Genomic DNA, 20,681 nt, shown 5'->3' with positions numbered 1-20,681 from the left:
TTCATTTTTCCAATAGACAGGCACAAATCCTCTTACCGTTCGAACTTATTAATAGCCTCGAATACGCTAAAATGATGGATTGCTTTGAATTTTACTATAGTATACGTTCAGGTCACAAGGCTTAAGACATTTTTCAAAATACACTGGAACACTTAAATTATTGTTACATGTAGTGCACAGTGATTTTGGATTTTTCCATGTGCTGCTATGACGATTCAAAAACATTGAAGTCGAGTCGATGATTATAGGTAGATTGTACGAAGTTCATTGGAATTCAGTATGATTGATATTGTAGAGGTAATTCTCAAAATACCAGAAACATTTATGCACGACTTACGCTATAAATATAAGAATTTCATTTATACTCTTTGGCACGATCAGAAAGAGAATCACAGATGGAATAATTGTATGTATGTACAGGTTATTCGTGAGGGATTAAAACTCTGCGATATTGCTTCGAGTTTTTCGAATTATAAGGAAGCCTCGATACCTTTGGCACAAAATTTTGACACCTCATCCTCCGCTCACCTTATCTCAATGTTATTTATGAATTCATTAATATCTCCACTATTTTATCAATAAATCTAAAGTGATATTCCTCCACAGAAAGTGTTAGGTCCAAGTGTTACGATGCGTGTAATTAAGAATGTTTATCCAAAACTTTTTATTTTTGAAAACTGAATTAAGTAGAATTTAACATTCTATCAATTATTAATTTACCTGAAAACCATTAATTAATGAGGGAAACAGTAGAGAAATTTTTTTTTTGTGGCGTACACCGAAAATCAATAATTCTTTTAAAAAAAGTTGATGTTTAGGATATATATATATATATATATATATATTTTTTTTTTTTTTCAATTTTAGAAAATTTCTTTACGTGTTTCTTCATCAGCTGAAAATATATGGAATAATTTGTTATACAAACATGTCATGAAAAGGGGGATAAACATCCTTAATAATCGGCAATAAACGTGTAATTCAACTCATGATGTGCCAATTGGGCAGTACCTCAGCAATCATAGTCGAAAAATACGATGAGACATTGTAAACAACGGTTTCACCAGCAGCCATGATCGCTGCAAAAGTTCCATAAGTGCCATAATCAATAATACTGTGATTGCAAGCAGCGAGCACTGCCAAATCCCTGCCCACTCCCCGTGCCTCAATATCAGAAATGAAAGTGATTTTGTGACTACTGCTACGTAAATTATATTTACACCACCTGATTGAGTCACTCGCCACGATAAATAAGACATTCTTGTATTTTTTACTGAAGTATCCCATCGCTGACAGGTAATATTCAACTGGCGCAGCTCGAACTTGAAATTTTTGCCAAAGATAATCGACGTAGTCTGTTCTTCGCACGTGAATGCCTACAAATGTTGGCGAGCTTTTATTAAAGGTGCTTGCAATATTGGCTAAACGAATCTCTGCATATTTTTTCAGGGATGGCTTGAGGGTAAATTCCCTTCGGATATCGTCAAGCCATCCCAGAATCAGACTCCAGTATGCTGCATGCCTGGAATTTAATTAATCGTTAGACCGTTAACAAATTATTCAATTTGTTGATTTAATAATAATAATAATTATTATTATTATTATTATTAGTAACGCTCCATTACCTCGGAATGATAATATTTTGGTCAGTGCTATTCCACTGCCCCGGGGAATTGACGACCTGTCCAATATCCAGAGTGCACCTTCCGATGTAACTCAATGGTGGAATGCTCAAATTATCAAAGTACTGCTGTAAAGTCTTGAGAATGCACCTGGGCATGAAGGGTTCGAGGCCAGTTCTCCTGGCGGTTGCCCAGACAGATGCGTACTCCCAAATTTGATTACCCAAACGTCCACCCTGAACAGCAGAGACGATTCCATACATGGGGCAGGGATTCTTCCACTCAACAGGCATCTTCACGTGCTTAGGATTAGCCCTGCACAATGCCTGTTCATAAACCGAGACTTTGGTGTGCCTCATTGGTGGATTGGAGGTGTACATAGGGAACAAGAAGACATGAATACCACAGACGACGACGAGTGCCAGAATAATTGCACTGGCAAGTATGTGCTGTTGCATATGAGTCATTGTCTCTTCTGGTGGCTCTCTCTCTCTCTCAAGTTACATTCATTCTCCACTCGTCTCACAACCCAATCACTTGACATCTACATTTCAATCTTTACTTATCCTCAACTACTGGCTACAGCCTCTAGTTTTGATTATCTTAGCTTTGGTATATTAAATTTTCCTTTGTTTCCTCTGGAAGGTTCTTGACCTCATGTAGACTGACATACCAGACTACGTGTCCTTTGCCTTTCGACAATTTGTGCATTCCTCAGTATGACTGTTTCTTTGAAATATCGCTTGCAAACAGTCATTACCGAACACATGTGCATGCTCAGACATGACTCTTGTCAGTTAATTATTCGTCCAAGAGCAAAGGAGGCAGCCTGTCGTCAAGCTTCACTAAATGCAAGTCGTGTAAATGCAGGTGCAACAGCTGATCAATAACTAGCTCTAATGGTTAATCATGAATGATTTTAACGCTCTGTTAAGCAGTTTAGGAGTGCGACTTACGTTGGCGTGTTTCCTCAATTAGAAAATTGGGTACCTAGAGGTGATCCAGTATGAGTGGTATGTGCCGTGAGTTCTGGTGGATTCATTGTATAAATTCTGTACCAGTAGATTTTACGTACGTCAACAAAACTATCAGAGAACATTTGAAGAATTGACAATTGTCAACAATGCAGACTATTGTTATTTTGATAATTACTTTGGTAATTGTTGTGATCAATTTACAATCATTTACCAGAGATTGTAGGGAAGATCAGCAGTGCTTATGGCAAATGTTAAACAGCGATTTTCGTAGCGGCGGCTACGGAACTAAATCAGAAGCCTTTTTTTTATTATTTTTTTAGCGTGTTTTTTTTTTTTATTCTGTCCCACATCTATGAAAACCAGTCTTGAAGAATTTAATGTGTTATATATATGTAATCTGTATAACTTTAGCCATGTAGGGCACTCGCGCAATTACAGTGTTTTTATATTACGAGATCGACATCGCGCTCCGCCCCCCGCCCCCATCTGATTCCGTTCTGTTGATGATGACATAGCCCTTTGAGAACCAATGAGAAATGAGTTTTATTCGGTATGGCCAATGAGAGAAATCTTACTCTCGACAGCCTACCTATAAAAGGTAGGACTTACAGTGATTCCTACATTTATACGGAACCCAATCAAAACATTCCACTATCTTCTTCGCATTCTTCAATAACATGTGTGTGTTGCTATGCGAATCATTGCAGATGGCGTTGTTCTGTTGTCGTTGTATTTTCTAATTGGAATCAAATTTTCGCTATGAACGTGGTGTTTCTAGAAGAGTACAATAATAAAATTCAGAAGAAACAATGTAATAGTGGTTGACCTGCGAGTCCTGAACTAGGGATAAATGAATTCTGAGGTGCATACAGTCAGCAGTCGAGCTTACTATCGTAATAAAATACATGAAACCTATGTATAATTATCTACTCTTATGTTCTTAAAAAATTTTAGAGAGTGCGTGTAGAACAATGAAGAACCTTGTGGAATCCTCTGGCGAGAAGGACGAGGAGTACTCATCCGATCAATTAGTTAAATCCGTGAAATCAACAGCTGTGGTAAAATACACGGCAGTTCAAACCCCAGCAATTTTCGCACAGCTGCAGTGCAATACAGATTTGAATCATCCCCCTAGCAATTGGCTAAGCAGTTCAGCAGAGAGTTATGGATTGCAGAGTGTGTGGTCCCACAACTCTGGGTTCTCATCGTTCAGGATGGCCCATATGTTTCCTGATTGTGTGGGTGAAGTAGATGTTGTGTCAGATGCTGAAAATATCAAGAAATTACTGAAAATGCCATATTCCCACAGTGTGATCTCAATGATGGTCCACAGAATCGAGAATACACTTTTGCTCGACGACTTTGATATCCACAAATATCTGCTGCGTCAGGCAGAAACCGATTGGGAGTGGCTGAAAAAATTTTTCTACGAGAACATCTTCGAGGACACGAGCGATGAAAAGAAGAGTAAATTATTCCAGAAGACGACGCATAATAGTCGTAACACACTCCAGCAGAAGAATCTAGTATCAAAGTTCCTATATCATTCATTGGTGCTTGGAGGCAACGAGCTTAGCACCACAAATGACAATGCCAGCCCCCAAAATGAAAATAAAGATGAAATAAATGTTACTGGAGCCTCACCACTGCCCCTTCAGAGCCTGGAGCCAATGCTTCCAGAGCCCACTCGAGAGGACAAACTGCCAGATCCAAATCACACCCACAATTTCACGAGGAATGTCGTCTGGACGTTCGAAAATCTGCAAATGCTGATAGGCACTGACATGCCCATCTTCGGTGGCCAAACCCATCCCTGCATCAGCTTGAGACTCAGAGATATGAACAAACCCATAAATGTCCTCACTGGTATCGACTACTGGCTCGACAACCTCATGTCTAACGTCCCCGAAGTGGTCATGTGTTATCACCTGGACGGAATCGTTCAAAAATACGAGCTCATCAAAACCGAGGATCTTCCCAACCTTGACGACGCAGAATTCAGTCCAAGAGTCATCCGTGACATTGCCCAGAACATCCTCAGCTTTTTGAAAAATAACGCAACCAAAGCTGGCCATACGTATTGGTTATTCAAAGGAAAAGACGACGATGTAGTTAAGCTGTACGACCTGACGTCTCTCTGCACAGAGATTCCCAATGAGCCAGACCGAGAGAAGGGCCAAAACCCCTTCACTGTCCCTGTCGCTATGCTTCTGTACCGAGTCGCCAGGAACATGAAGTACTCGATGGATCGACCGACGAGGGGCCACAGAGGTACTATCAGAATGCTCCTGAAGAATTGCATTCAACTGTTGAATCGAGAGAAATATCCCCAGATTGTCACCTCAGCCCACTATATGCTGTCCGATCTGTACATTCCTGCTGATACAGATCCAGCTAAACCAATTTTCGTAGAGGACGAGTACCAGGATGATCCTGCCTCTGATTATGCCAGCAATAGCAGTACTCAGGACGTCAACGATTCAAGTCCTCCTCCTAACTCTAGTGAAGATGGAAATGAGGAGCACGAGGAGAACGACGACGGGGCGAGTGCCACTGCCAGTGTGAAATTGCTCACCCTTGCTCATGTTAAAGATCAACCTGATCAGGAGGAATCCAAGTACAAACCCCCTCCGATCAGTGGAACTGTGGTGGAGCGTTGTAAAATAGCTTTGAATCACGTCTATAATGGATTGCAGTGTCTAGTATTTTTTCCCACTGCTCCTGTAGACACCAGCAATATCTATGATGAAAAATCTGAGGATCAGCAGCACTCCAGCCTAGACTCCAGCTTCACACAGTCTCAAGAGGAACATCAGAACATGGCGAAGCCCTTCGAGGCGATACCCATGCCATACTACACCCTTGATCCAAATCCTCAGGTTCCGGAGAGTAGAGTGCATGGTGAGGTTTCCAGTCCGAGCACTCGAAAGAAGAACCAGAAAAAGAAATCTCGAAAGGGTGATAATTCAAATAATAAACAACTGGTTGTTGATGATAAATCAACGAGAAAAGCTCTACTACTGTGTCAAAAATCCAAGGTCGAGACTCTCCCCACATGGGAGGCACCGAAGAAGACTGACAATCGCTCCTGGAAGGCCCACCTCAAGGCTTTACTCTACGAGAAAGCTGCGTTGATATTCGCTGTTCTTGCGGAATTCGAGTACTCCAGCCCCCAGTGTAATTACGGCGCCTCCCTCAGGTACATTCGAAATGTCCTGAAGTGTCAGAGGATCCTGGAAATATTCTGTGATATAAAAAATGACAAATCCATCAGTTATCTATTGGGAAGGGCAGGAGATTGCTGCCTCATGGCTGTCCAGGACTGGAGGAATATCGAAAAACACAGGGACGAATTTGAAATAAAAGACGAGACGGAGGGGAACGTTGTTGGAGAGATTGCGAGCATGAAGGATATTGATATTGGTGCAGAGTGTTGCTCTGGAGCCCTGGGGAGCATCGAGGATTGTCTCCTGGCGTCCTACAAGTGTTACGAGAAAGCCCTCTCTCTAGTGCTCCAAGATGTCGAGAGGACGAACCTCCTGAGACGAGTCGGGAACATTCACAATGAATTGGGGGTTTTGTACATGAACCAGGCCAGTGCCAAGTGTCAGCAGTCTGAGGAGACCGGTGGGGAGGGTAAAAGTTCGAAGGGCTCAGTGGACATCAGCTGGCTGTTGACAGAATCATTGAGTCATCTCGAAGCTGGTATCAAGGCTTTTGAGAGTGTTTGCGACGAGGCCAATCTGGCACTTCTCCACTCCAACAAGGGTAGACTAATGAGACTCTGTGCCCACATCAACGTAGATAAACGAATTCAGGAGAGAAACTTCTACAACAAAGCTCTTGTCAGCTACCAAAGGGCTCTGCAAGTGCTTGGTGTGAGGAAAACTAATCCTGCCATATGGGACACTGTCAACTGGGATTTATCTACAACTCTCTTCACCATGGCAACTCTCCTCCAGGATTACCCCACCATCGAAGCTAATAGTGAGGAGGAATTAGAGAGGGAAGTCGTTGAAATCCTCCACAAGGCCCTAAAACACTGTGATACTGATACTCCAGGAGCGAAGCAACCTGTTTATCAATTTCGTGTAGCTACAATTCATCATCGAGTGGGTTCCCTGTACCACAGGATCTATAGACGACTCGAGGCTGATTCTGATTCCCTGAAACGCAAAACAACTCTGCAGTTGACTAAAATTCATTATGAAAAGGCAGGAAAATTGTTTCTGTTGTTGGAGCAGCCAGTGGAGTTTCTGACTGTCCAGTTGGAAAGAGTGGCACTTGCTGAGTATCAGGCACAGATCGCTACTCTCTTCCAGAATAAATTGAAGGCTCATCAGTATGCCCTCGACTGTATTCTCCAGTGCAGGGAGATGCTGGAGAAGAAGAAGGAGATTGCGGTAACACACAGTGAGAAAGGGACAGCTAGTTGTGATAATAATGTAGAGGAGTTGGATCAGAGTCAAGAGGAGGAGAACCTCATGTCATTGCTCGAACAAAGGCTGCAGTACTGCCTGAAATCCTTGACCAAATTGTGCCTCGGGAGGAATACCAAGCAGCATCAACTCCTGGCTGATGTATATAAACGATGTTATAGCCAGAGCTTGGAAAAACTGGGGGACAAGCCAACTGCTCATTGCACTGTCCGTCTTCTCCAGCACCTCAGTGAGATACTCTCTCAAATACACGATCCTCTTCTATGGTGATTATATTAATAGAGGTGGCAATTATGATTATTGAGTTAATGAGAACTTTCGAAAGGTTTCAGTCGTCTCCTATTTCACTACTGTTGATGAATAAAGTAAACTCTTTTATATTGGAATTCTTATATTTTACTCTAATTAATTGATTGATACAGTGATTCTTCCCTTGGATTTTCTCAATGTTGAGACAACTACTCGGTAGTGTTACAGTTTTTTCAAAATTAAATATCAGTTGGTCTCAAAAATTATTCAATCCCATAGAACTACAGAAACAAATTTCGTTATGGCTCAAATTGACATGTTGCACTTTATCTTTTAGCTAGTTATCGATTACATTGTCAACTGTCGATTTGAAACAAAAACAAAAAAAAAAAACTTTCTTGCAACTGATTACATTTCCGGCAAAAAAAAATATTTTATTGTTTTCTCCTTAAACCGAAAGTTTTCGCATTTTGCTACTGAATTACGAGTAGTTGGTATTATTATCTGGCAAGAGTAAATCAATTGGCATAAAAATGATCGATCTGCTTATGACTATCGGTACAAGGGGCAGCGCTTCCACACCATTTAGTTTCCTTTAGGGAGTGACAGGGTTTTCCCCCTCGTCGCGCTTTGACGATGATTTTTCGGAGCCTCTGGGTCTCACCCACTCCGCAACTCCGACTACAGGCACTCCAAGCACTCCAATCACTGATTTTGCAGTCTCTAGGTGACCGTTGTTTCTTCATTTTTCTTTCAGTGTGAAAACGTCGATTTTTTATTTGTAATCGATGGTTATCCCGGCGGTTTGAGTAGAACAATCCACTTGGCCATCCTAATTTACTGGAATTTCGATCAACCGAGCCCACAAATCCACCCTGAGGTCTTCTACTCTCTCTTGGAGTTCCATTTGCTCCTCTTGATTGACCCTCAAGACCATTCTCCTTGATTCTCTTATCATGGAGAAAATTGTAAGAGGCCACTATCCCATCAATTATCGCTGTCTTGGCATTTTCATCATTATTCCCTATTGCGTTCTGAGTGCTATTTGTCCAGTATCTGCGAAAAAATTTGGAAGTTGAGATGTTTTAGCGACGAACTAACAATCCAATTCAGAAAAGAGTGACTCTCCCTCTCAGGCATGTTCGTGGAAACAATTGACCTCAATAGCATCTTTTAACACCCACTCCTTATTACCCCATTTCTCCATTTTCATTTTTTCATTTTTTTTTTCTTAGAGACATGAGCTAATGAAGAACTAAATAAAAGAGAAAGTAGGTGGCAATGGGCCAAAAAAAAAAAAAAAAAACGAAATTTACTTATATTTTTTTCGAATAGAAAATATTATCATGATTTCATTATTTCTTCCTGGGTTGTGAGGCAAAATAATAATAGTCGGCACTGGGGATTTGTCCCCGCGTTACTCTAGTAATTACCCGTATCTCTGATCTGCTGCATCTGCTCCAGAAGAGGGTGATCTATACCCCTTGGAAGCCTTGGGTTCGTTCACAGGGAAATAACGCGATGAATCTCCATCAATGCTGACGAACTCCATTTCAACATCTTCCTCGAGGTAGACCTTGGCCAATGTGTACTCCTTCAACTGGGAAGATAACGATCGCCGAGAAAAAAGTTAGGTGAAAACGTGGATCTGGATGTGGATCAAGTATTTTTCGTACCTTGGTGAATGTAAGGGTAGCAATGGGTGGCAATCGCGGTAGATTAGGATAATTAAAGCTAGCTGCTGGATGGCCGGGATATCTGGAAGTTATTCTATAAGCGAGGCTCTGCGGCCAAGTTCTTTGCATCAAAGATGTGAATGTCAGACCTTCATTCGTTCCAGCATCCAGTGGGTCAAGCTAAAATTCATTATCAACTCGAGAAATCAATGAAATAACTAAATTTCTTCCAGATTACTCAATGATTATTAAATTATTTGAGATTAATCAATGGATTAATCAATGGATTATGAATATGTTGTGCACAAACCTCGACGGTGACGGAATCAATCCAATCTCCATCGATGCACAACTGAAAGGAATCGACTCCAACGAACCAATCAGGACTTGGGATTATTCGAGCCACTGCACTTACAACTGTATGATTGCTATCCAGGAATGCCCTCGTTGTACTAGTACCCTCACCCCGAGTTATTGCCGATCCTGTGAATGAATCCAGTACACTAGGACTGTTTCCTTCACTGGCTAGCCCCCGAGTTTCTCCCGTCTCAATGTACTGAGTTATTCCGGCGTTCAATCGAGTCCCCAAACGGTACAACGAGTACGTTCTATCGTGCGTTCGACCTCCAACAATCATTAATCCAATTAAATTAAATCAGAGAGACAGTAATATTTCTTTTGTATTTTCTAGTTTCTCTGATTTATTTAGTGGGTATTTAGATTTATGGGAAATTCAAAGTGAATTTCTCAAAAGTGAAGACTTACCGATGAGCTTTCCAAATTGCGGGACCCTCTGGTCTGGATAATGCTTGGGAAATCTGATACGCGTCCAATACGTATTGAGGGTAATTCTGTAGAGGACTAATTTGTCGTCTCGTTTGATAGCGAACCCGCCGCATTGCGAGGCAACTTGTGACAAATGTATGATCGGCGATATGATCAGGGTGAAAAAAAACCACGTGTTCCTGGACATCTGGATATGCTTGTGATAACAGTCAACACAACTTTGTCTATTTCAATGGGATAAATTTATGATCTAATTTAAGACGCCTGCAGTTATTGCATTCACAATTGTTTATGGGCACTCGGAGACACCGTTGAAAATTCGCTTAACATTTTAGCCCTGGGTTAGCCTGAGTGACTCTCGTATGTTCGCCATGAGATTGAGATCCGTTTAAGTATATCTCTCAACGTTGCTATGTCGCTCTCATTTCTATTCTGGTTTCGACGAAAACATTATGCGTCAGTTTAGCCCCTCGAGTTGGAGCCGCGAGTCCAATGACTTTTCAGTCTTTCTCCTACCGCTGGTTTATATTTAACTCATTTATCATTTTTCGGACTTCTGTCATGTGAATGGCTTTACACATCCGCTGCTATTGGAAAACTCCACTCTTTTATTATTTTCCACTGAAAAGTTCACTTTCCCTATGAACAAGAATATAAGAAGAAAAATATGAAAAATAAGGGGATAAATCGGAGGAATCGATCAAGCTTTTTTCACATTTTAGGGAGTAATTGGAGACCACTGGAGTGAGTTTTGAAAGATTGTTTGAGTAATTCTTTCTTCATTAATAGGAAGTATTTTTGTTGCTGCCGGGAAGATATATACTCCGTCAAATGTTTCAATTGACTGCGGGAAGAAAATGCGAAATTCGGTGCACAAGATACCGATCATGCGCTGTTGCACCTCTTAAACGGTTGGTCGATATTATATCCAGTGAAAAACCGATCTTCTGATCGAAAATTATTATATTTCTCAATAATTCGAGGAATAATAAGGGATCAGTACAGAAAATCATCAGTTACTGCATAATTTCTTTTAACTTCCAAAGAAATTAAAAACGTCTGGACAAAACTAGTTGAACGATTTCTTTTGAAATTCTGTCGGGCGAAAAGTGAGATTCGAAATTGTATGTGTGTGGCTCCACCGTACAGACACCCTTCAAATTTTGTGACACGTGGCGCGACGCAACGCACCAACTCCTCGCCGATGAGCGAGGAGTAATTGTAGTTGTTTCTCCTCTATTCTCTCGGCAACCCAAGTCGTGTAAACAACGTGCCGAACGACATTCTTCCAATAAGTTCTCATCCTCATTCCTCAGCACCATCAACCAGGTGAGTCCAGGTCAACTGAAAATGATAACGAGTAATTGTAATTTCATGTACGACTTTAACCACTATTTTTTACATCGCTAGAATCGAGAAGAAACCATGAAATATCCTGGAATTTGCTGCATCTTGCTCTTGTCGGCGTACAGTGTTTTTGGAGAAACCTGTCAGAAGCCTGAAATCACAGCCTCGGCGTATGTAACCGAAGATGCAACTATTCTCACTAATGTTGCATTTACCACTCAGTTTACCCTGAAATGTAGCAATGGAGTTAAGGATATTTCGCTGTACGCAGAATGCGAGGGTAAATCTCTGCCAGCTGTACGACTCAGCACCGATAACAAATATCAGGTATTGTAATTAATTTTAAAATGTTATTTAGTTATTATTAGAATGAGTTCCAGTTTGATAACTTGTTTAATAATAATGCACTACAACTTGTCATTAATTCAAAATATTCGGATTAACATGAATGTTCATGTTAAAAACCATAAATAAACTCGCAATTCAATTAGGTATCATGGACGGACGACGTGAAGAAAGTGCGTTCTGGTGACTACAGCGTTAAATTATATGACGAGGAGAGTTATGCAGCCCTTCGCAAGGCCCTGCGCAACGGGGAAGATCCGGAATCTGTCAAGCCCCTAGCAGTTGTTACCCTGAATAATCCAGGGGTTTACCAAGGGCCTTGGATAAACTCAGAGCTCCTCGCAGTGGTCCTCGCTGTGGTCGTTTCTTATGCTGCCTTCTCTGCGAAATCCAAGCTCTCTGCTTAACGCCATCGAGTGTGCACGTGTGAATGATATTTTTATTTATATTGAAAATAAAAATGACAAAATCTTGATTAAGAGTTCAAATGTTTTATTATTTATAATCATATAGACAGGGAGAGGGTGGAGGGGGCTATAACGTTTTGTTCAGACACTTAGTAGAAGCTCATTGGGGCTGGCTTTCCAAACAGAAACTTCCACGAGTTGGGCATTTTGATTTCGTTGCCGTTCAGGGAAATCCATTTGCTCGTGAAATTCATGAGAGCTACTGCGTCCGGTATGTTGTCTCCTTCGGAGCAGAATCGGAGGAGAATGGCTGTTGGAATTGCATTGTGACTCAGGAATTTGTAGAGAGAAGGGGCGAATCCACCTCCTGGAATTCTTGCATCTTCTGGATGACCGAGGAAATTCGGTGATTTTTCCAGCTCAGTCCAGTCGGAGTCAATCTGTTGACTAAATTTTGAGAGAAATTCGGGGGATGCTTTGTATCGTAACGGTTCACTCTGGATTTGTACATCTGTCCGAGTGTGAGCCCATCCACTCGTTAAAATAACCACCTAGACAATATTCGTAAATACAATGAAAAGGAATATAATTTTCTTATTGGAGTTAGACCTCTGTTAAATAAACTGAAAACACTAGACTTTTGTCCACATATACCTTAGCTATTTTATGATTTTCAACAAACTCCTTGACACTTTGGAAAAACGCATTGGGTTTTTTCACCATTGGTGATCTTAACTGGATGACAACGAGTTTTCTCTCAGAATTATGGTAAATATCACACGATGTACAGAGTTCCATGGATTTCTCGAGGTAGGGATTACCCCCGATGATGGGAATAAAACAAGAAGTCATAATGTGTCCAACTTTTTCAAATTTTCCACTGGAAATTATTAGATCAACAGTTAACTGCGCTACATTCCCCACTGCTACAGCAGGAATTACCAGGGTGCAACCACTAATATCTGTAGTGCTCGTCAGTTTGATCATTTCGGATGACATGAATTGCTTTCAAGGATTATACTGAAGTCAACATAAGTTTTGCCTTGGCAATCTACCCCCACCACATAAATTTTACATACGAACCGTGTTCCCCGCTCTCTTTCTCAAAAAAAAAAAACTCATGTTGACTTCCGCATTAATTATATTATAGGCTTCAACAAGGGGATCCATTGCGGCGGCTACGGAACTAAGCCCGTACCTGTAAGTAAAACAGTTCGCGAGCCCGAGAGTATTGATAATTCGAAAAGGCCGTGAGCAGAGAGGATTGACTAAAGTAATTTTAACTCAGAAAATAACATTTACTCCGTCAAATTAAAGCTAATTTGACTTGATTTTATTTTTTTGTTTTGAACGGTTAGGGTATTAACCAATCAAGAGACTGACAATTGGTGAATATGTCAATCGGTTGACAATATTTTCATTGTTTAATAGTTATCAAACCCATAAAACGTCACGTATAGTACGTAATGAATTAATTATGTTTTTGTTGGATAATATTAACAATCACAATAAATTATGGATGATTCTGGCAGTAAAATTGTCGATGTCTCGTGGAAATTTGGAGGTGAGTATAACCTATCAACTGACACATTTGCGAGATAAACAATTGATCAAATAGTTATTTTTTTCCCTATTTGTTAGTATCACACCTGCTGCGATTGTTTTGATTATTTTCGATACGATATATTTAACTCCTTTTTTTAATAAAATGACCTTTAAGAATCATACGGTGAATATCATGGGAGTAAGTCTGTAGAGATATTCGGGATATTTTCCTGTGAAATGAAAATATGTAGAATGCATGTGGATAATAGGAAATGGGAATCGAATGGAATTCTATCGTGTGTATTCTCGGTTAATTCAATACATGAAATTTTTCAGTGACTGCAGCAAGCAGTGAATCTGATAAAGTTGGAAAAACTTTTCTTCAATTACGATTGCTTCTAGATGACAATGGAAAGAAGTCCGATGTGTTTACAGAGATGACACTCAGTCAGTTCTACAAATTCCTTCACGATTTGGAAAAGGCGAAGAACAGTCTAGATCTACTGGTTTAAATTTTATTACTTAATCACTATAAACTTATTATTTTCATATAAAATTTTTCTTTTACTTGATTGAGTAGAAAATTGTGTTTTTGGCACAAACATAATATTTAAAAAAAATATGAGACAAAAATGAAATTTTAGCTTACGCTAAAATGATTTCATAAATAAAATGAATTTCGAGTGAGAAATTATATAAAATCCTTAGAATGGTAAGACAAAGAATGAATACTTGGGGTCGAGCATATGTACATAGCTAGTATTCTAGATATATAGCAGAACTATTCTCCATAAAAATTGAAGAAATTCTGCGTATATGAACATTTCTCATTTCTGTTGTATGAATTACGCAAAAAACCTTTGGAATATCACAAGCTGAGTTTATCGACGATAATTGACACTTCCTCTGCATCCAGATAAAATTGACACCCTGAAGGTTTCATCAGCCTCGCAAGTTTCATACACGACAGATATGCTACTCGATGGTGAAGTACAGCCAGTTGAGCTCATCTGAAATTTTATAAATGATAGATAGTAGGAAGTGTAATATTTTCGTGCTAAAGAAATACAAATTCCAACCTTTGGAAATTCTTATTACTATGTATGGGAAGAAGAGTATTAGCAATTTTTTTGTGGTCATTGATCTCGAGGATTTCATACACTATCAATTCCAATTCTATCTAAAAATATGTCACAAGCTTATTAATTGAGCAAAAAAGTTCGCACTATTCAAAGAGACAGAAAAGTTAGTCTTTTCTCTCATGAATAAATATTCTAATTGAATAATGAAATCATTGTGTCCACGACTATTTCCCAATGAATTCTATTTTTGGCGTGCTTTCCTCGGAGTAATGCAAAAAGAATATGAAATATTTGATGATATTCCGTCAAGGCTACATAATTGTTTGAAGAACATTATTTTTTTTTTGTTTTTCTCGCAGTATAATGATGTGTTGTAGTAATCTGTGCATTTTACTTGGATTTGATCTATCAATTGTTCTTCATTTAAATAAGGAAGGAAGCTTTTCGTTAATGAAGGGAAAAAAATATATAGATGGATAATTAGAAAACGACGTACGAACAACGACTCCGAAATTGCAAGAAAAAATACAGCTCTTTATTTACAATTCTCTTCGACACATAAAAATGGAAAAATATTATAACATATTCACAGTTATTGATCTTTTTAAATTATACAATATTTCGTATTCGCGTTCGACAACGTCGTAAGTTGAGTATAAAGCGTTGAGACTCCTTGGGTATTGAAAAAAGAGTGATAAATAAAAATTACGTGAAAAATAAACGATAAGAAGCTGCCACATACGATAATAATAGTTAGCAGACGACATGAAAACAACAAATAAAATATGTTAATAGCAGTAGCAGAAATGTGTTGGTGGACTACGGGCTCGCCTCGTCATGTTTATTAATCACGAGATTATTATTTATCAAATATCGTGTAACTTTTTCAACGAATAATCTTTCCGTGCTACTGGAATGATACAGTGGCCAATTGCATTGAGTGGAACATTATTGGTTCAGCACGCGCCTCTGAGAGACCACAAATTTTTTTTTCTCGAATTTATCTCCAATTTCTTCCAACTGATTAATTAAAATATCATTAAATTAGATTAATGATTAACTTGCATGGAGTAATACACTCTAACAGGAACGTTAAGAATTTAGAGGAGCGTGAAAATAAGGCCAACAGAGATACTACTAATGTTCTAAATTACAAAGTAAAAATCGTTTTTTTTTTCTTTGTCATTTCATTTCTTCTCCTTGATATAAGATTAAAAAAATAACTCTTCCATTCTAACTTCAATGATTAGTAAACTGTAAATGTAAAAATTATTTAGCATCCGTCAATATTCGAATAAAAAATTATTCAGGCACATCTCAGTCTTTCAAATTTTCAATTTCAAAAATACCGAGAGAGCGGCATTAGGACTTAGAATTCGCGCATTTGAACATAAAGATTCGAGCACACACTAGTTTGAAAGAAATTAGTCATGTGCAGGACAGGATGTTTGAGCGCTCTTAAAGGTCTACGTCTTGGAAGAGGACTTGCCATTGTGCCCCTTTGATTATTGGGTTCGGCTAATGCTAAAGCTGGACTTTTCGTCTCTGATAATGAGCTTGATGAGCTGGGTTGTCTGACTGCGTCGATTTCTGTCATGGACTTGCCTAGTTCAGCTTTTTCACGGATTAACTCTAACACGGGAAGAATAGCACCGAGGAGCGGTCGTTTCGACGGTTCACCAGACCAACATTGCTCCATAAGTGTCCAGCACTCATCATCGAAGTGTGATAAACGTTCGGGTCGCACACCTAACCCACAACAAATAATATGAGTTATGAAATCAACCCAAATATAAATGTAAATGAACTCTTGTCAGATTTTTTTTCTCCATATCTCTTTGTATTTACCTCTCCGTACACTCCCCCACAGCTGCTCCTTATTCTGAAAGTGCTCAAAGGCATTAGGCATCCTCGTGTGTCCAGCGCAAGTATACCAGAGGAGAATACCAAAAGCATAAACATCAACACTACTATCATAATGTCCAGAGAGCAATTCAGGTGCCATATGTACGGGAGTTCCCACCACCGAGCCAGACATCATAGCTTCAGTAATACAAAATCCAAGGTCAGTCAATTTAGCTCGATTCTCCACATCCAACAGAACATTCTTCAATTTGATGTCCCTGTGCACAAGCCCCTGAGAGTGCAGATACCTGATTCCCTCAAGAACATCAATGGCGATTTGTATCCTCTCGAGCCAGGTTAAGCCCGCTCTGATGCCGCAATAAAGATCTCGACTCATTCTGTCAGTAATAAGCAAAACTGCAGCCCCCAATCCACATCCTCCTCCATAATTATGATCGATCACAGAGCCTCTGAGTTTGACAATCCTCTTGTGATCCGGAATAGTTCTAGTGTAATAAAATTCCATTGCAAGATCATTCCAGTGTTTCTCATCAGGAGGGACCACAGATTTAACAGCACAAGGTCCCGGAGCACCTCCCCACCCCTCACAAGCAAAAACAACTCCATACTGTCCCCTTCCGATCTCCTTTCCCTGATGAGGAATACCAAATCTCACCATATCACTCATCGAAGTTGACTCCAAAGCCAATTTAGCCAGCCTCGGTGCATGAATTTTTCTAATGGCCACCCTCTGCTCCTCGGTTCTCTCTAGTCGTCCGGAGTAATGATTCTCTAAGGACCTCAGAGCAGCATGAAAAGCATCGTGGGCGCATTTTATCTTATCCCTGAATTGCGTCGAAATAGTTTTGGCTAATCTCCCAGCCGATAGCGAATTGAGAACATCTATAGTGACTTTTTTCCTCCAGGAGGCGTCCAGGATGGGTGTTGGTGCCCAGGGGAGGGGCATGGATTTAAACAACTGTCTGAGCCTCTCAATAAACGAGTGAACCAGCGATGGAGACGAGTTATGAAGTTCTACATTATAAGCTGCTGATAGGATCTGCTTTAGAGCATCACTTGCAAGTAGGTTGCCATCTTGATCATAACTCTTCTCTAGCTCCAATAGACACCTTTGCAGGGTACCGAAGAAATTCTCTCGAAGGCAATTGACAAATGACACTAACTTTTTAGCAACTTTTTCACTTAATTCAATCAGAACAATCCTTTGGACATCAGTTGTGGCAGATCTGACAGTTGCATGCCACTCGGTCCTCTCTGAATCTTCTGATAACGTATTTTGGTACGCGCAATTGTTCTCATCAGTTCCTTCAACGTCATTCTTCATCTCTTGAATGATACTCTGGATTAATTCAGTCAGTTCCTCTTGATTTTTACTCACCACACTCATTAACCTCGTGTAGAGCTCATTCTCCTTCTGCTGGGCGTACTGGATTCTTCTGGGAGTTATCTGGATTTCTCTAGCCATGTCGAAGGCACTCAGGATGAATTTCCGGAGAAAAGTAGTGTGGATTTCATTAAGATAATTGCTGGCATTGACTAGATAACTTTGCAGACACCCTCGGGTAAAGTAAAGAATTCTATTAATTTTTGAGTAGGATTCAATGAGATCCGAGGAATTTACGTACTCTCCTCCCATCATCCAGCTCATCTGATCGACCTCGTCGGATTGTATCCTGAGAAAGCCAAGACCTCCTAGTTGATCCAGCCAGGTGTAGCCCAGTGAATTCATCTTTTCGAGATTGAACTTTTCATTTTCTCTGGAAGAGTCTGATGGAGAGGACAAGGATAGGGTGATTGACTCCGATTGACTCTGAAGACGATGCTGTTCTGATTCGGTTAGGTCTATATCGACGGAGTCGACGCTCGTACTGACTAGGGATGAGACAAAAAGTACTGGAGTGTAGGGGTAGGTTGCCTTAAGTTCTCGTAACTCCTCTGTGTTTTGCTCGGTCAGAGGATGGTCGCTCAAGGCGTAGAGAAAGATTGGAAGGATACCGAGGGCACCCTTCGCCAGAGTCTTGACAGCTGCCGCATCGGGAACTACAAATATCTGGACGTTGTCCTTTAAAACTGCTTTATCGAGCTTCACTTCCAAGATTGTAGGGCAATTTGGATCGTCGTTGTCCGATCTTTTGAGGTCCTCCTCAGGGAGGGTGTTCCAGATAGTTTCGTTTGCTTGGACTCTGTCTACTACCTCGTACTCCAGACCCAAGGTAAGACTCACGTGATTTGTAAATCCGTAGCCAAATTTTAACCACCTCCATTGACCGTCTGTTGAAGGGAGTATCTCGATTCCTAGGAGGCGGTTGACGAGGGCTGCTTTAGATTTGCAGTCTTGTCCGGATATCACTATTGCTGGGTGATTGTCCAGAATGTGGGTCAAATTATCCAGGGTTATGGAGGGTAGCAATTTCTCGATTATATTCTCTGGAAGGGAAGAAATAGTGATGGGTGGACGGGCGCTCGGTGTAAAAGAGGACGAAAAAGAGAATAACTTGAATTATCACGTATTGAAGTTTCATTCTTATTTCATTGTGGAGAGCGAAATAATTAATACACGAAGGAATTTATATGCAATTTCATTAAAAAGATTTGGGAGAGCCAGATCTTTCATTTTTAAATCCATGTAAAACAATTATTCCTTAACATTTTTCAGCTTGCATTAAAAATAATTTCCGACTTATTTTAATTCACATCCGACTTATTTTAAAACTGTTCTTGTATAGTCTGTTTTCTCTGAGGGTAAGATTACTTATCTGCCAACGTGTCATTTTCGCGACTAAAATATGAAACTTATATATTTCATCAGTGAATATCTCCTTGCGTCACAATATCGTTGTATTATGAATTCCGCTCATCACTTATACTTTTATTTTGACATCTTTACGATTTTTATCATGAAAATTGAATGAGGAAATATTAAAAAATTAGGTTTTACCATGTGTAGATTCAAAATTTTGTCGATAATGATCAACTGTTAGAGCGGTTTATCAAGAGTTTCCATTCTGAATTGAGTTTATCCCTTTAATTATTCACGATATTGTTTTCACGAGCTAGTTATTCTCATGATAATCCCATAATTAACCGAATTATCACATATTTATATAATATATCTTTGGGCCATTTATCTCATTGCATCCATTAAAAAATCATTACCGCCAGGAAAGAAGTTCTCATGATTTATAACATCCAAAGTGCGTTGTGTCTCTTTAAAGATATGTCTCAATTGTTGACGATTTCTCTGATATCTCCGGAACTCCTGTGGTAGTTTGCTCACCATCGTGACAGTCTTTCCGTCTAAAAATGATTTTGCCTCGTCTCATTAATTCCATTCTAAGCAAAACATCTGAGACAAGCATAATCAAGACAATCGCATCCAATAGTAATCACCATAATCACCCTAATCCACTAAAGACGTAATTGCCATTTTTTCCAAGCACTCGTTTAACCCACAAATGCTTCAACAATTGCGATGACTGTAATTACTCTAATGCCAAATATTGACGAGAGTATATCTTACGTCAAGGATTTAATAAAGAGTGAAAGAGTGAATACTCATGAAGAGAAGCTGATGTAAATGTCAAATCTTTTCCCAGTATTTGATGTCCTTTGAACCAAATATTCCATTAAACTGGCGCCAGATAACAACAATTAAAGAGACAATTTGACCTTCTCTATGTAATCCCAAACCTCTTATCGCTGAGTTGAACAATTTTCCTCTTTTTTTTTTTTCATAAAAATAACGGAATAATCAATCAATTAATCAACTCGAAAAGGTTGCAATTGATTTCTAAACATTATTATTCATTACCCCGTTAAGAGTTGTGACAGATGACGAGGGAACACTGGGGTAAATTAAATTACCTGCACACATCCACACCAATCCCAGGCACTTTGTCACATAATTTCAATGTTTTTTTTTTTCTTTTTTTTTTAATATTATTCTGTTTGTTTAGAGGTGCAATGTTTCTGATTCGATGGTTTGCCTGGTCTCTTCAAGGGCACCACAAGCCCCATCCAGGCAAAACCAGTAATATCTTCAACTTAATTATTCAGTCTTTTTATGCACAAATTAACTCGTACATTATCGATACTCTCGCTTTGTGCTACACGGTAAATGTAAAGGTAAATGTAGATATGTTGAACCAGCTGGAGTAAAGAGTACGGGGAGTGATCTGCACTCAACCAACCACGAGCCACCACTGGCCCGCGAATTCCCCCTGACGTTTGACTGATAATTAATGATTTCTGTGGAGAAATGTGGAAGATCCAGAGAAATCTGTCATGAAAAGTGAAGGCCTGAAGGGTAACCAGTGATATCCAGACGTTATAGTCTCCTA

The 20,681-nt window shown here is 39.7% G+C and overlaps 7 protein-coding genes across 16 annotated transcripts; 3 read left to right on the top strand and 4 right to left on the bottom strand.

Moving 5' to 3' along the window:
- Positions 1-844: 844 nt before the first annotated feature.
- LOC105263616 (galactoside 2-alpha-L-fucosyltransferase 1) lies at positions 845-3,071 on the bottom strand. 2 transcript variants are annotated; one of them, XM_011299933.1, is made up of 3 exons: positions 2,775-3,071; positions 1,626-2,674; positions 845-1,522 (listed from the first exon to the last, which is right to left on the bottom strand). In XM_011299933.1, the coding sequence occupies exons 2-3, from the start codon at positions 2,087-2,089 to the stop codon at positions 982-984; spliced, it is 1,005 nt and encodes a 334-aa protein (XP_011298235.1). In that variant the 5' UTR covers positions 2,090-2,674; positions 2,775-3,071; the 3' UTR covers positions 845-981. The 2 variants fall into 2 exon arrangements, with proteins under 2 accessions (XP_011298235.1, XP_011298234.1); XM_011299932.1 differs by having other exon boundaries at positions 1,626-3,071.
- A 190-nt stretch (positions 3,072-3,261) lies between these two features.
- On the top strand, positions 3,262-7,424 carry LOC105263614 (erythroid differentiation-related factor 1). Of its 2 annotated transcripts, none has more exons than XM_011299928.1 (2): positions 3,262-3,461; positions 3,554-7,424. In XM_011299928.1, the coding sequence occupies exon 2, from the start codon at positions 3,571-3,573 to the stop codon at positions 7,306-7,308; it is 3,738 nt and encodes a 1,245-aa protein (XP_011298230.1). In that variant the 5' UTR covers positions 3,262-3,461; positions 3,554-3,570; the 3' UTR covers positions 7,309-7,424. The 2 variants fall into 2 exon arrangements, with proteins under 2 accessions (XP_011298230.1, XP_011298231.1); XM_011299929.1 differs by lacking the exon at positions 3,262-3,461 and having other exon boundaries at positions 3,663-3,837; positions 3,909-7,424.
- LOC105263615 (uncharacterized) lies at positions 7,412-10,848 on the bottom strand. Its single transcript, XM_011299931.1, has 5 exons — positions 9,729-10,848; positions 9,274-9,587; positions 8,964-9,143; positions 8,721-8,887; positions 7,412-8,343 (listed from the first exon to the last, which is right to left on the bottom strand). The coding sequence occupies exons 1-5, from the start codon at positions 9,934-9,936 to the stop codon at positions 7,806-7,808; spliced, it is 1,407 nt and encodes a 468-aa protein (XP_011298233.1). The 5' UTR covers positions 9,937-10,848; the 3' UTR covers positions 7,412-7,805.
- Positions 10,849-10,886: 38 nt separating this feature from the next.
- Tapdelta (Translocon-associated protein delta) lies at positions 10,887-11,922 on the top strand. Its single transcript, XM_011299925.1, has 3 exons — positions 10,887-11,078; positions 11,160-11,423; positions 11,588-11,922. Exons 2-3 carry the CDS (start codon positions 11,175-11,177, stop codon positions 11,846-11,848), a joined length of 510 nt encoding a protein of 169 aa, XP_011298227.1. The 5' UTR covers positions 10,887-11,078; positions 11,160-11,174; the 3' UTR covers positions 11,849-11,922.
- Positions 11,917-12,934, bottom strand: LOC105263613 (proteasome assembly chaperone 2). Of its 2 annotated transcripts, XM_011299927.1 has the most exons (3): positions 12,791-12,920; positions 12,503-12,728; positions 11,917-12,399 (listed from the first exon to the last, which is right to left on the bottom strand). In XM_011299927.1, exons 2-3 carry the CDS (start codon positions 12,698-12,700, stop codon positions 11,998-12,000), a joined length of 600 nt encoding a protein of 199 aa, XP_011298229.1. In that variant the 5' UTR covers positions 12,701-12,728; positions 12,791-12,920; the 3' UTR covers positions 11,917-11,997. The 2 variants fall into 2 exon arrangements, with proteins under 2 accessions (XP_011298229.1, XP_011298228.1); XM_011299926.1 differs by having other exon boundaries at positions 12,503-12,934.
- A 95-nt stretch (positions 12,935-13,029) lies between these two features.
- On the top strand, positions 13,030-14,070 carry LOC105263610 (COMM domain-containing protein 7-like). 2 transcript variants are annotated; one of them, XM_011299924.1, is made up of 3 exons: positions 13,030-13,121; positions 13,207-13,412; positions 13,730-14,070. In XM_011299924.1, exons 2-3 carry the CDS (start codon positions 13,364-13,366, stop codon positions 13,903-13,905), a joined length of 225 nt encoding a protein of 74 aa, XP_011298226.1. In that variant the 5' UTR covers positions 13,030-13,121; positions 13,207-13,363; the 3' UTR covers positions 13,906-14,070. The 2 variants fall into 2 exon arrangements, with proteins under 2 accessions (XP_011298226.1, XP_011298225.1); XM_011299923.1 differs by having other exon boundaries at positions 13,058-13,412.
- Positions 14,071-14,232: 162 nt separating this feature from the next.
- On the bottom strand, positions 14,233-20,555 carry LOC105263609 (dual serine/threonine and tyrosine protein kinase-like). 6 transcript variants are annotated; one of them, XM_011299920.1, is made up of 6 exons: positions 20,032-20,141; positions 19,732-19,948; positions 19,498-19,638; positions 16,324-18,768; positions 15,965-16,224; positions 14,233-14,403 (listed from the first exon to the last, which is right to left on the bottom strand). In XM_011299920.1, exons 3-6 carry the CDS (start codon positions 19,619-19,621, stop codon positions 14,275-14,277), a joined length of 2,958 nt encoding a protein of 985 aa, XP_011298222.1. In that variant the 5' UTR covers positions 19,622-19,638; positions 19,732-19,948; positions 20,032-20,141; the 3' UTR covers positions 14,233-14,274. The 6 variants fall into 6 exon arrangements, with proteins under 6 accessions (XP_011298222.1, XP_011298223.1, XP_011298219.1 ...); XM_011299921.1 differs by lacking the exons at positions 19,732-19,948; positions 20,032-20,141 and adding an exon at positions 20,153-20,555; XM_011299917.1 differs by lacking the exons at positions 19,732-19,948; positions 20,032-20,141 and adding an exon at positions 20,206-20,554.
- Between the last annotated feature and the right edge of the window lie 126 nt (positions 20,556-20,681).

This window comes from Fopius arisanus, unplaced genomic scaffold, assembly GCF_000806365.1.
Source record: "Fopius arisanus strain USDA-PBARC FA_bdor unplaced genomic scaffold, ASM80636v1 scaffold00015, whole genome shotgun sequence".
In the NCBI taxonomy this organism is placed as follows: domain Eukaryota; kingdom Metazoa; phylum Arthropoda; class Insecta; order Hymenoptera; family Braconidae; genus Fopius; species Fopius arisanus.
The sequence above is the reverse complement of the archived record's forward strand: the minus strand, read 5'-3'. Positions and strand labels throughout refer to the sequence as shown.